General features: G+C 35.6%; 1 protein-coding gene and 1 long non-coding RNA gene across 2 annotated transcripts in view; both read left to right on the top strand.

Moving 5' to 3' along the window:
• UBE2K (ubiquitin conjugating enzyme E2 K) overlaps positions 1–12,688 on the top strand; it is a 44,308-nt gene that overhangs the window by 9,906 nt on the left and 21,714 nt on the right. The window contains exon 2 of the mRNA XM_085059116.1: positions 7,893–7,986. Within this exon, the coding sequence (XP_084915242.1) occupies positions 7,893–7,986 (94 nt within the window). The remainder of the gene's footprint in view (positions 1–7,892; positions 7,987–12,688) is intronic.
• Positions 2,404–6,148, top strand: LOC146438437 (uncharacterized). The gene is made up of 2 exons (XR_014851767.1): positions 2,404–5,480; positions 5,554–6,148. It is a non-coding gene; the product is annotated as an uncharacterized LOC146438437 (long non-coding RNA).

The following is a 12,688-nucleotide window of genomic DNA, read 5'->3' as shown; positions in this document are numbered from 1 at the left end:
GTAGGACCTTGGCCACTGTTAGAGTGGTTTAAGGTGCAGTGGAAGTGCAGTCTTGTATGTATTTTGGTAGAGTGATGTTTTAACAGCTGAACATTAGCAGGAGTAGGTATTTATCTACCTTAAATTAAAAACTATCTTACTAAAACTGCGTAGTGCTCCTGGTCTAACCCTTGCAAAATGAAGATGGTTTTAATTGTTGAGCTATTGTGTGTTCTGACAGGAAAAGAATATTCCTCAGTATTGTTCTTGTATGTAAACACGTGATACAGGATTTTAAGGTTGGTACAGATTTAATCTCTCGATAATATTCTTTAATAAAAAGTTTTAACAAGATAGAATTAGTAAGTAAAATAGTGGTAAATATGAAAATTCTAGACTGTCTAACCACCAGTAATACAGAACTCACACAGCATTCATCCTCATAGCTCCTTAGATACGTTAAAGTACAAGTTACTTATTAGTCACATGGTATTTTGATCAGTAAATGAAACAAATAGTATGCAAAAATAGTCATGTACTTTTACTAGAGCAGACATAACTCTAGAAAATGTATGTTAATACAGTGGAATGAAATAGAATGTGAAATGTGGTAGAACTTCCACAACTGAAATTTTTAATAGGTTCAAACAACATGGGAGTATTTTTAGAAAGTGCGTTTCTTGGTATTGACCCTTTCTTATCTAGGAAAACTGCTCTTTAATGTGCTTTAGACAGAACTGTTTCCTCTCTTCTCCTTGTCCTGCCCCAGATGTGGGATTGTTTCACTCTAGCATTGCCCTGTGCTTTGAAGGTCAGCAGGCGCTTGCTCTGAGAATGCAAATGTGATCTGCTGATCTCAGCTGGTAGTGCAGCGTGTGTGCTTCATAGCCCTGTGGTAATTAGGGGCCGTTTCTGCTTCTCTTAATCTTAACAAGCTCAGGCTTTGGATATGCACTTCATTTTGGCTTTTAAGCTGGAGTGAGTCTGAAAGAATACTTTGGAAGTATTGACCTATTCCCTCTTGCTTTGGTAGCTCTGTGAGGGGGTGGTGGTGGGATTATAAAACTTCTGGGTTATTTTGGTTTTTTTTTAAGTTGAATTTGCCATTTGGCCACAGGACTGTGCAATACACTTTGCTTCCTAGTTGAGCTATACCTCCTGCCTTTTCTATGTTTTCCCTTCCCATTTCTTACGAAAGAGTGAACTGAGTGGATGCAGTGTACTTACTCTGACCTGCTCTGGGGTAGCAAAGGGGTTAAGAAGGGAGAATGATAATTAGGAAAGAAGTAAAGCTGGGGAGATGAGAGGCTGGTATCAACTTCTTAGACAGCAGCTTAAGAGGTGAGCTTTTATTGGGCATGGTCCTTTCTGGCATATAAGTGAAGGATGGAGGGCTGAACCATTTGGACTAAGTTGGTAATAGCACCTTAGCAAAAGAGCATACAAAAATAACAAGACAACTCTTGCAAAAGAAAATTCCTTTGAATATTTATCCAAAGATTTGCAAAGAGTTGATAAATAGAACAAAAATGAACTTGGTTTTGTTTTTAATTTATTTAAATAATTGTTTAATGGAGTAAACTGCTACTGAAATACTGGTGTCTTTTGCTCAATACATGTTGACTCAGTACTTCTGGACTTTTGCAAAATTTCATTGGGATAGTCAGGTGTAAGTCTGTTGAGATATGTTTATGCCAGATTTTGGTGTAAAAAAAGACTGTTGCGGTAGAATATAAATTGGGGGGAGGGTAAGAAGAATTTATAAGGTACTAGTAACTTTGTAGTATAACAAGTTAATTTTGCTAGCAAGGCTTCAGACTAGGGTGAAGGTTTTCTTAATTTGGCTTATTAAACATGAATTTTATAATATCACTATAAAATGTTCGGATATTCAAAAGTACCTACTTCAAATTTGTATGTCATGTTTATAATAAAGAAGTAACTAAATTTTTATTAGATTTTAGGTTGTTTCAAAAGTGGTTATTGCCAATTCACCTCATAGAAGAATCAATTTTAAAATCCTGTCTGAAAGATAAAGAAGTAATTTTATTTTGTTGCTGTGATTGGGGAAACAATTAGTGATAGAAAAGATTTTGCATGTACATGCATGCCCTCCTTCACAAACTTTGTCCTTGGTTGAGAAAATTCCAGAGAAATTTTTCAAGTTTATTCCTTAATCTTTGCTGAAGTTTTTGCATGTACATCCTTTAAGACTTTTGTCACTTTCTTAAAACTCTTTCTTAATGTGTGAGGGGCTAATCCTAAAACCATGAATGATTACAAAGTTTTAATATTTAGCTGCTTTTAATGCTATTAAACTTGTTTATCTGTTGGCATAATTTATCACATATCTGTGTTTTTTCAGGTTAGTTTTTTTCTCATTTCGTTATATACATATATATATACACACACCCCCCCTTTGTTTTTAGAGTTTTTATGATTTCTCATCTATAAAATAAAGTAAATTAAAAAATAATAGTACTTGATCCAACATAGAGTATATTCCCCTTGAGATGGAAGAAAATGATTTTATAAGACCAGTAAAATCACGCACTCCAGGTAGTTAATTGTGGTATGGAATTAACTATTAGTTATGGAGTTTTGTGATTTTGTTTGGGTTTGTTTGTTTTTTCTTTTTGTTGTTGTTGGAGGGTTTTTGTTTGTTTGTTTTTCCCCATACAGCATGAGTCAGAAGTAGCCATTGGGTTTTAAATTCCAGATCTAATTCTATTTAAGGTGGTTTTGTGTGCATTGTTTTTATGAACTCTTTTTACTACCTAGGCCTTTATACTGAGATACTTGATAGGAATTTGCACATGGTGTCTGAATATGTAAAGAGAGATAGACAGACTTGGAACATGCAAATGATAATTCAGTTTGACACTATTACTTTTAAACAAACGTGCTGAAGTTATTAATATTGCTAATAAATATGACTTCCTTTTTTAGTTTTGACACCAATAGTTGAAAACATAGTATGTTTGCTAAAGGATGCATTTACGTTTCTGTAGAGCAATTTTATTATACAGGGATTAAAGATCTAATGTGAAGGTTTATGTCATGGGGGGAGTAAGTAGAACTGGTTGGTTCTAGAAAAACATCACTCAAAACTTTTTTTTGTATGTCATTATCATCCAGTATTAAGTTTATAATGTTTGGTAGCCATGACTGACACAGAAATGTGAGGGATTGATTTGTGGTTTGGGTTTTTTTGGTTTTTTTTTTTTTTTGCTTCCACTCAAGAGGGTTCAACACAATGTCAAGACTGCTGGCCACGTAATATTAAAGAAAAACTAATTAGAAACGTTTTATTCTTGCATTTTTAGTTCAACCCACCAGTACCTGTCCAAACATTGCCAGCTCTGATAATATTTTTTTATGCTTATTGCATGAGATTGACTCTCTGGTAGTCTCCTTATCAAAATAACTGAAGAATTTGGAGGCTTTTTTAGAAAGCATAAAAAATTGTGATGCACTGGTAATTCCTATTTCTAAAAAAAGTAATTTCCTCTACTTCAGTCTTTATGAAGTAGACTTATCCCAGGATCAAACTTGGAATATATAATTTCCTTCTGCTTTTAATAAATATAGTTAATAGTATTTTGTTTGTGAGAAATAAAAATTTACAAGAACAATGCAGTTTTTAATATCTTAATATGTCCCTGTGGTGTTGATATGTAATGGTTTTATGTGTTTATCTTCTATAAAGGAAAACTGCATGTTTAAGAGTAGAGGTATTGAACTAGTGTAGAAGATTATAGGCCATGAAGAAATGAAAGTTTTTTAAAGGCAGGTTGAAGAAGAGAGAAGGAAATGGTATGGAAGGCTCAGGAAAAAGGTTGGATTGACTACAGAAAAGACAGGCCCTTGAATGAGGGACTCACTTAGGCCTGTAGACTATAATGAATAAAGAGAACAGAAGAGCTTGTTGTCTGCTGAGAGTAATGTTACAGGTTCCAGAGCTGCTCTGTAAAACTATTTTAGTGGAAGTGAAGATGTGTATGTTAAACTCTTCACAGTGGAAGAACTCACTCTTCAAAGTGTCTGCTGAAGTGGATTGTGTGTTCTTTACCAGGAAGTTACTCAAATACAAAACTAAATAGTATAAATCTGGATTTTTTTTTAAAGAGGAATTGGGTGAAGACAGAATATTATCGATCAATGGCTACTGTGATAAATGTGATTGAGTGTCCTATCTTTGGAAGGTGCTCACAGAATGGTACTTGATGAAGGATTGATTTGTTTGGGTTTCTTTTTGGAAATAAAGCTTTTGTAGTGAATAATAAAGCATAATACGAATCTTCCCCAGCTCATCTGCATCATACTTTTATTTTAATCTCTATGCTTGGTTTTAGTTTCCACAAGGCAGAATAAAATTGGTTAAACATAACTATATCAGTGCAGAAAGTATCTTAGCAGTTGAGTTGGTCTGAAAGACAAATCTTTTGACTAGACCCTAATGTGAAGTAAAGGATATATTTAAAAAGAAAAATGGCTATGCATAATTCATCTTGAGTGTCAAGGGAAAAAGAGGGAATGGCACCATGCATGGTGTAGTTTGTTGCATCCATTTGCCTTTCTCTCTCTCTTGTGTTTTGGTTTTTGTCTGAGTTTTTTTGGTCGGTCCTGATCAAAATAATTTTCAGGTGTGATAGTGGAAAGTTCTGCTAGCACTGGACTTGTAGATTTCTAGGAAAGGATTTTGCTGTTGGATTTTGGCACTGTGTTGTTACAGAATTTAACTCTGTAACTGTGGAAATAAATGCTGCAAGTAATGGCATGGCTCATATTTCAGGAATTCCTAGCCCAGTGATTTAGTCACTAAATTGTTACTGAATCAACAGGAGGTGATGCTGTTTTAGACTTGGTATGGATGTGTAATGAGGTCTTTCTAGAGCTGCTTCTGGAAAATCAACTTGGAGTGTGAGATCACAAGTTGATTCTTAAATTCTGTGCTAAGATCATTGGTATCAGAGAATGTTTGAAGACCACTGTTGTTTGGTAGAGGTGGAGGCCAGGGAATTATTCTGTTAGAACTGCTAAAATTAAGTCATTTTATCCTACAGGATCCTCATTAATGAGAAATACTGTAGGAAAACACTCCAGATTTAATTTGATTAATAATCACTTTGGTGCTGTTTCTCCAGGGATGAAGGATAAAGCCATACTTGTCAAGGTCAAGCTGAGCTGAACCTTGAAAGTATCAGAATAACAAGAAAAAATGGCTCTTCAGCTATGTAAAAAAAATTAATTTGGTATGGGGAGGACATGGTAGAATTGAAGCATAAATGCAAAATTAAATGAATTCCTGCCATAAAACAGTGCAATGTAGCCTGCTGTTTTTCCTTAAGGCTCTGTGCAAAGCAAATAAGGGCATGGAGACAGCTACAGCAGTAGTAATAAAAGCAGTCAGTTCAAAGAGGAGAACTTTCACTGACTCTTGAAAGAAACTGATTGTAGTGATAAGGGTGGGTTTGATGGATTTTAAACAAATTTAGGGAGTTGGGAAGGATTTGTTGTGAAAAACAGGTAGTGTGGTACTAGTTGAAACTGAATATGAAGGAGAATATCCAGGCTGCTACAGGAGTGTGCAGGTCACTGGAGAAAAGTAGAATGTGAAGTAGAAAATGAAGCAAGCTGCAGCATGCATTAACCAGAGATGGTATCATTGAAATTCATGCCATTTGCTAGTACTTCAGTTCTCTAAATGAAAAATTATTTGCAAAAAGCAAGAACTCCTGCTGCCAAAGTGGAGCTTGCCAGGTGATGTTGGCAGAGGGAGAGCAGGAGAAGTTCAGCTGATGTTAGAGTGACTGCAGGACCTGCACAGGTAGCTATGGTGACTCACCTGTACTGGTTATTTAAACCAATGTGTTGCTGTGGGAATGAAAACGCTGTGCACAGAGGCAGTACCTCTGAGAAATTACTGTGCAGTCACTGTGCAGGAGAGGACAGGAACTTCCACAGGAATGCTTGCTGGGACTCTTGTTACGTGATCTGAGTCTTGTGTCATGCTGCCATGAAAAAGATTTCGCCTTTCTTAGGTTATGCTGGTTGTGATGTATCTTCAATGAGTGCAACAGAGTGCTCAGGGCACAGATTCTGATACAGCATCTCAGAATTTGTTTATGCAGGGCTGGTTAGGTGATTGTGGGACATAGTAGAGAAATTTTTTAAAAAATAGTATGGTGAGATTAGAATTTCATTTTGTTTAGAGCAAAGGCTGAAAAATCAACATAAATGCCATATATTTTGCAAGGGGAATAAGTAATAGATATATAAAAAACTTGCTGAAGTGGGGAAACAATGCTGTCACAAGTGGGCATAAATAGATAGCAGCTTTACCTAATTGTACTTCAGAAAGCTTTTAAAAATTGTGAGGTGTTGGAACAAGCTGCCAGTTGGAAGCATGAGAGCAAAGTAAAAGGGATGTTGATAGCTTGCAAGACGATACATCATGTAAGATTGACTTTGAATTCAGAGAGGGTTTTTTACAGTCTCCAGCTGTTGTGGAGAGCTACAGGTGCTGCCTCATTTGTGTGGGTTGAAGGGATTTCAGGTTCCAAAGACAAACGTGTGTAACTACAGATGTTGAAAGCTCCTAGTTCACCATTGGATTAATTTAGGAAATTAGGGTTTTTGCATGGTGAAAATTCTACCTCATCTTTCATTTTTCTTTATATCTGTGAGCATCTCTGGTCACAAGAGCACTGTTTTTTGGGGGACTGATTCTATAGAACACTTGCAGGAAAGAAACAGAGGTAGTTTCCCAACTGTTGTCCACTGAATTCTGTGTCCTTAATAGTTCACATCAGTGATAGATTCAAGAACCAGTTGATGGCACCCATGAGCTTTCTGTGACTTAACCTTTCTCGAATGGCTGTCAGCAACCAGGTTCACTCTAATGGTGAAAAGAAGCACAGCTGCACAGAACTAGTTGGAACAATTTTAAAAAGTCTGGGAAGATGCTAAGAGTTCAGAAAAAAACCCCACAGGATTCAGGAAATCTGTATTGCAGTCAGTGAGTACAGTATGCAGAAGTAGGAGAATGGAAAAACCTGTAATTACCTATCTAAAATCTTGATGGTGCATCTTTCTAAAAGGAGATTCTGCTTTGCGACCCCCCCAGTAAAAGTTACTGGTTGGAAGATTTTTATGTATTTCAGTAACACTGCTCTCTGGACCTGGAAAGCGAATTCAGTGGAATGAGTAGCTCTGGCTGAACACTTCTCAGAATCTGTTTCTGAAAAACATATGTTTTCTTCAGTATCGAAGTACAATGTTTTTATTTTGTAGGGAAGCTGATAGGGGGTGTGAAAATGCTGAGGAGGTGACAATGAAATTCAAGTGTATAAGTAAATTGTATCTTATGCCTAAATATTCAAAATATACATGATCTTAAGACTACAATATTCTGTTTAGATCATTGTAATGTTAAAAATAGTACTCCATTTGGGGAAGTCTTTGCATATTCCATTGAAAGTGACAAGCGTGTCTATTTTTAAATAAATTGGTCTAAATATGAAAAGAACTAATGTGTAATTTGGTCAATTTAATTTTATAGTGTAAGATATGTAGAACTAATAGCTGATTTGAAAGATCATGGTAATTTTAAAATATAGCCAACTTAGAAATATAATTTTAGATACTGTATTGCTGGATTGCTTTGCATATTCTAGTGATAGTATAAATACTATCATTGAAATTTCTAATGTTCTAATGCTTCACAAGTAGTCTATTTTTAATGAAGTAAAATTTCAGCTGGAAGATAGCTGTTAACTTTAGATTACTATATTTTTAAATGTTTACTTACTTTAAAGTACTGTTCTAAAAATTTAAAACAGCATATTTTGGGGGAAATCTGTATGTCAAATGCTTACTTATGATTCTTTGTTTCTCTGTTTATTTTCAAGACGAGCAAAAATCAAATTAAAGTAGATCTTGTAGATGAGAATTTTACAGAATTAAGAGGAGAAATAGCAGGACCTCCGGACACACCATATGAAGGCAAGTAAAGTTTATGTGTATGCAATTATTGTACACTTCAAGTCATGTGTGTTGAGATGCTTTGTTTATAAAAATAATTTACAGCATAAAATATAGAGGTACGTGTTTTAAAATAGTCTGGGGTTTTTTTTAATACCGATTTTAAGCTTTAAAAAGTTTCAGTTCATCTTCTGTGTTGCCTGAACAGAGATCTGTTCTACAGTAGGATGGGCTATCCCATATCAAAGGTTAATTTACAAGTACAAGCTTGCAGTTTAACTGGTATGATTCTGACTTCTGGTTGTTTGTTACTGTCTCGACAATTTAAGCTCCTTAAGCATTGAGCATCAAGAAATTGAGCTTCAGACTGTACATGTATTTCTGTGATATAGACTGGTGATCATTCATAAACGTTGCATTTTTCCTATCTCAAGCAGAGATGCCATTGCAAGTCAAATTTGGGATTAATCTTGGACATCGATGTATTCCAGTACTTAATTTATACTGAAGTGGGGGACTCTGTAGTAGAAATTAATATATTTAGCTCTCTTCAAAAATGATACCTTATTGACTTGCTAGTTTATTAAAGCTGTTATCAGTAATTATGCATTTCTTACAGTCTGATAAAAGCAAGGTAACTTCTATGAAGAAGCTTTGACAGTGGCTAATACGACATGCTTCTTCAGAGATACAAAATTACTCAGTAGTGCTGGTACTTGTAAATTTTGTGTGTAATATATATGGAACTGGCAGACACACCTGTTTAAAGTTCTTTCATGATGAGAAAGGATTTCTAATTTATTTTTTTAAATTTTGGGTGTCTTTAAAATGTTTTACTTGAATTTCCCATGCCAGGCATCTACTTTGATTTGAAGTTGAGCTTTCAATAAAAAAGTGTCAAGGAGTGTTACAGGCAAATAATCTGTTTTGTTGGAATATGAAACAATTTTGCAAGATTTTCAGTTACTCTAGTTGCTCTGTGCCTTTGATCTAAGAGTGGGACTTTGGTATTTCCCTAAGATTGGGCACATACCATTTGTCATTATTCTGAAAAATAAATTCTCATCAGGTGGGGAAAATATCTGAAAATTGTTTTGTAGGTACAGAAGTATATGCACTTCAAAGCATTAGTGACTGCTAATGAAAATCTGGTTGTCACATCTCCCCTAAAAGAGGACATCCCTTGTAATTTGCTTTTCTGGGCTAGAAGCTGGTGCAGCAGCATTGGGCTTGAGAGCATGGAGAGTCTCCCCTTCTCTACCTTTGGGGCCCACAACAGAAAAAGAATGAGGAAGTAGCCTAACTGAGGTTGACATGGAAGAATATTAGGCAGGGATAGAAGATGTCAGAATCTGAGAAGAGAAATTAGTCTTGAAGGGAGAAAGCAGAAAAGTAGAAGCATCTGTAATGGTAGGGGCACTGCCCTGCAGAACTTTATTTCCAGAGCTCCTCAGCAGTCCAGTAAATAATTCTGATTTTTCCCTCTCCTTCCCTTCCCCCATGTGTCTCTATCTTCACCTCATCAGCTGCTGATGTATAGATGACAGAAGATAATACCTGAAAACCATTTCTTCTGGTTGTAATATGTGCCTTCAATTTAAAAGAACTACACTGTTCATTTAAAATACAGAGTTGTGCTGGTGATCTATTTGGAAGTGAATAATTCTATTTAGAATTTAGCATAATTGTTGTTTTGCAGTAGTATAGTTTGTCTTGTGAATCCAAGGCAGTGTTGCAATAACTCAGCATCTGTATATAAGTAATTGGATAGTAGGAAACATCTGAATGGTGGTAGAAGGGTGTTGGTTTTGGTGTATTTGATATTTGTTTTCCATCCAGAGAGAATTAAATTAAACCTCCTTGGGTGAGTTGGTTTGTCAGAGCTTGCCATTTTTTCCCCCTCCAGGTCACTATTACCTCAGCTTATAAAATGGGCCTTTTTGGGAGAATGTGTTGAGACTTACTTGAAATTAAAGATGTGTTCATGTGTCACAAAAGTTAAATGCTTATGAAGAGGGTAAAAAAATATTTAAATGCCTGTCTGCAGAGCTGGGTTCTGTGTGATGCTGGATGATTCAGGTAGACAAGAGTTTCAAAAGCTGAGCACTATCTGCTGACATATTGAGCATATCCTGCTGGTGAAAAACAGCAGTATGTTTAGTGAAGCATTTGTTGATGTGAAATGCATGCATACTTACATACCTTTGAGTACATTTAATTATGAGGATATAGTAAATATCCCTTTTAGGGGGATAAACTTACATTTTATTCTGATTATGGCAGGCATCTCCTGGAAGAGTAATGTGATTGTATGCTTACTTTAATCTGGCAGGCATATGCATCAAGGAGCAAAACAAGAGTTACTGCCAGCCCACTTTCTGGTGTTTTCAGAAACTTGAGTTTCAGCCCACTTCAGCCCACTTGAGTGATACGCTTTGGAATGTTAATATTTCTGTAATATAGTTAAATGCATTTATTCCCTTACATAATTATGAAGGACGTGCCAGTGTGGGTTGTCTGCATTTATGACTATTGCAGTAATGCATGCTGCATAATTACTGACTGATGTTTTGTCATCTATAATCTGAACAGTGACACAGCAAGAAGTGCTTTATGGAGAAGAACTTACTAATGCAGTCGTTCAGGTCAGACAGTCCCTGTGATACAGGAGGGAATTTTAAAGCCATTGTGAAGTGAAAGAACAGTTGTTGACCATAGTTGGTGAGGTACCTGAAAACAAACTGCTGCTGCAAAATTTTTTATAGGTGATGTTTGAACATTAGTTAAGAATGACTGAGAGGAAGAATGCCATCTATTGGCAAAATTTACAGCTTTTATTTTTCTGTTAGTAGTGTCAATGCTTATTGATCAATTGTCAGAATATTGCAAGAGAGGACCTTTGAGAGACTCAATTAATGGCTGGTGGGTTTTACTTGATTCAAGAGCTTTTCAATAGATAGGTTGGGGTTTTGTGGGTTTGGATTTTTTGGGGTTGGTTTTTTTTTTTTTTAAAGCCTGTGTAACATGGGTATTAATTTCAAGCCAAGCTTGCAAATGAGCCACAGTAACTGTGAAATTTATAATAGGGTATTTCTTCAAGGGAGATAGAGCAATTTTTAGCTAACTCTTGTGAGACTTGTTCCAGTGGGACTACAGAAGGAATATCCTGCCATTACTGATTAATTCAATTTCAAGCATTAAATAGCTACAAAAAAGCCATACATTTGCATATGCTTAAAAAAAAAGCAGAAATATTGGCATGCAGAAGTTAGGATATTAGTGATTTGCATTTTAAATGTAGCATTAAGAAAATTACTCTATAGATTTGTTCAGTTTATGTCTTTAGGCCCATATTTTTACCATGAACTTTGGTGCAAAACAATACTATATAAATAATACTACCAGCTCATCAGTCTCCAATGAAAAATAATGGTAGATGAATATCCTGTTAGGCAGAAGACTGTAGTAGTTTGTGGTAAGCAGAAGAAATGGAAGACCGAAGGATAGGTTTAACATTAACTTACAAAATAGCATGGCAATAGAATCACAGAAGGACTGATGAATTTTTGTTACCCAGGCACAGAGGAGATGTTTTGTTTCTTAAATATGGTTAATTTTTTGTTCTTTACGGTTAATTCTTTTTGTTCTTAAATTCGGTTGCTGCTGAATTGTGCTTCAGTTTAGAGGAAAGGAGAAACAAATTTCCTTAAGATATCTTATTGATATATGTCTTCAAAACTGTTTCTCCTGTGCTGTCCTGGAAGCAGACAAGCAATCAATTTAGGTATTGACTGCTATAATTTTGGATTTATTGTCTTATATTGTATTTTCTGTTAAAACTTCTCAAGTTACTGTAAAGTGAGGAAGAAAAACCGCTGTAGACAGTAGTGTAAAACATCAAACTGAGACTACCCAGTTTTCAGGTGGAGTGTGTTAGACTGAATTACATTTTAGAAGTGAGAGCTGTTAGTAGCTACTAATGTGCATTTTGGCACAGATAAAAAGATGCCATAGACTATAACTGCTGAGAGTATTGCTTTGAGGCTTTTTCCCCCTGTGTATCTTGCTAACAGTATTGTAACTGCTTGAGTGTAGAGAGTGATTTGCAGAGTAAATCACTCTGGAAATCTCAAAGAAAATAGATTGCAAATACTTCAGCTTTAATTCAAGAAAATGTTTAAATTGTAACAAAGTATACTGAGGGAGGGAAAAGGTTTCTGAAAGAACAGCAGCAGGATGAGCTAACAATTTCAAGTGAGGAGAAATGGTTTTAGTTTTTATAGAAACTGTCTAATTTGGTGCATATGGTTTTTTATGCCCTGTTCTTTTTGTCACAGAACTGCTGCCTGGTAAGTGGCCTTCACTGGGCAGGCAGAGATAGTTTGAGATTGCTCCAGAAGAACTTGAATGTTAACAGAGCTATAATGGAAATAGGATAGGGAATGATACTGTGACAAAGAGATAAAACTGAAAAATGTTCAAAACTGGACATTAGGAGGAGATTCTGTCTGCCAAGCTCATATTGTCCTTTACTGTATGCTTTGACCCTTCATACTATATTAATGGTACTGGTGTATCGAAGTGTTTGCAGAATTGAATTGAATTTGAATTAAGTACTTCAGGCAGTAATGTAGAACATGATAAAAGTTACATTGGTGCCTCCTTTATTATTTTTTCCCAAAGTGTGGGGGCTTTTCTTAAAAAGTTACTTGAATGTATTTGA

This window comes from Lichenostomus cassidix, chromosome 4, assembly GCF_008360975.1.
Source record: "Lichenostomus cassidix isolate B80296 chromosome 4, HeHo_3.0, whole genome shotgun sequence".
In the NCBI taxonomy this organism is placed as follows: Eukaryota; Metazoa; Chordata; class Aves; order Passeriformes; family Meliphagidae; genus Lichenostomus; species Lichenostomus cassidix.
Note: the sequence above shows the minus strand (reverse complement) of the source record. Positions and strands in the feature narration are given on the sequence as shown.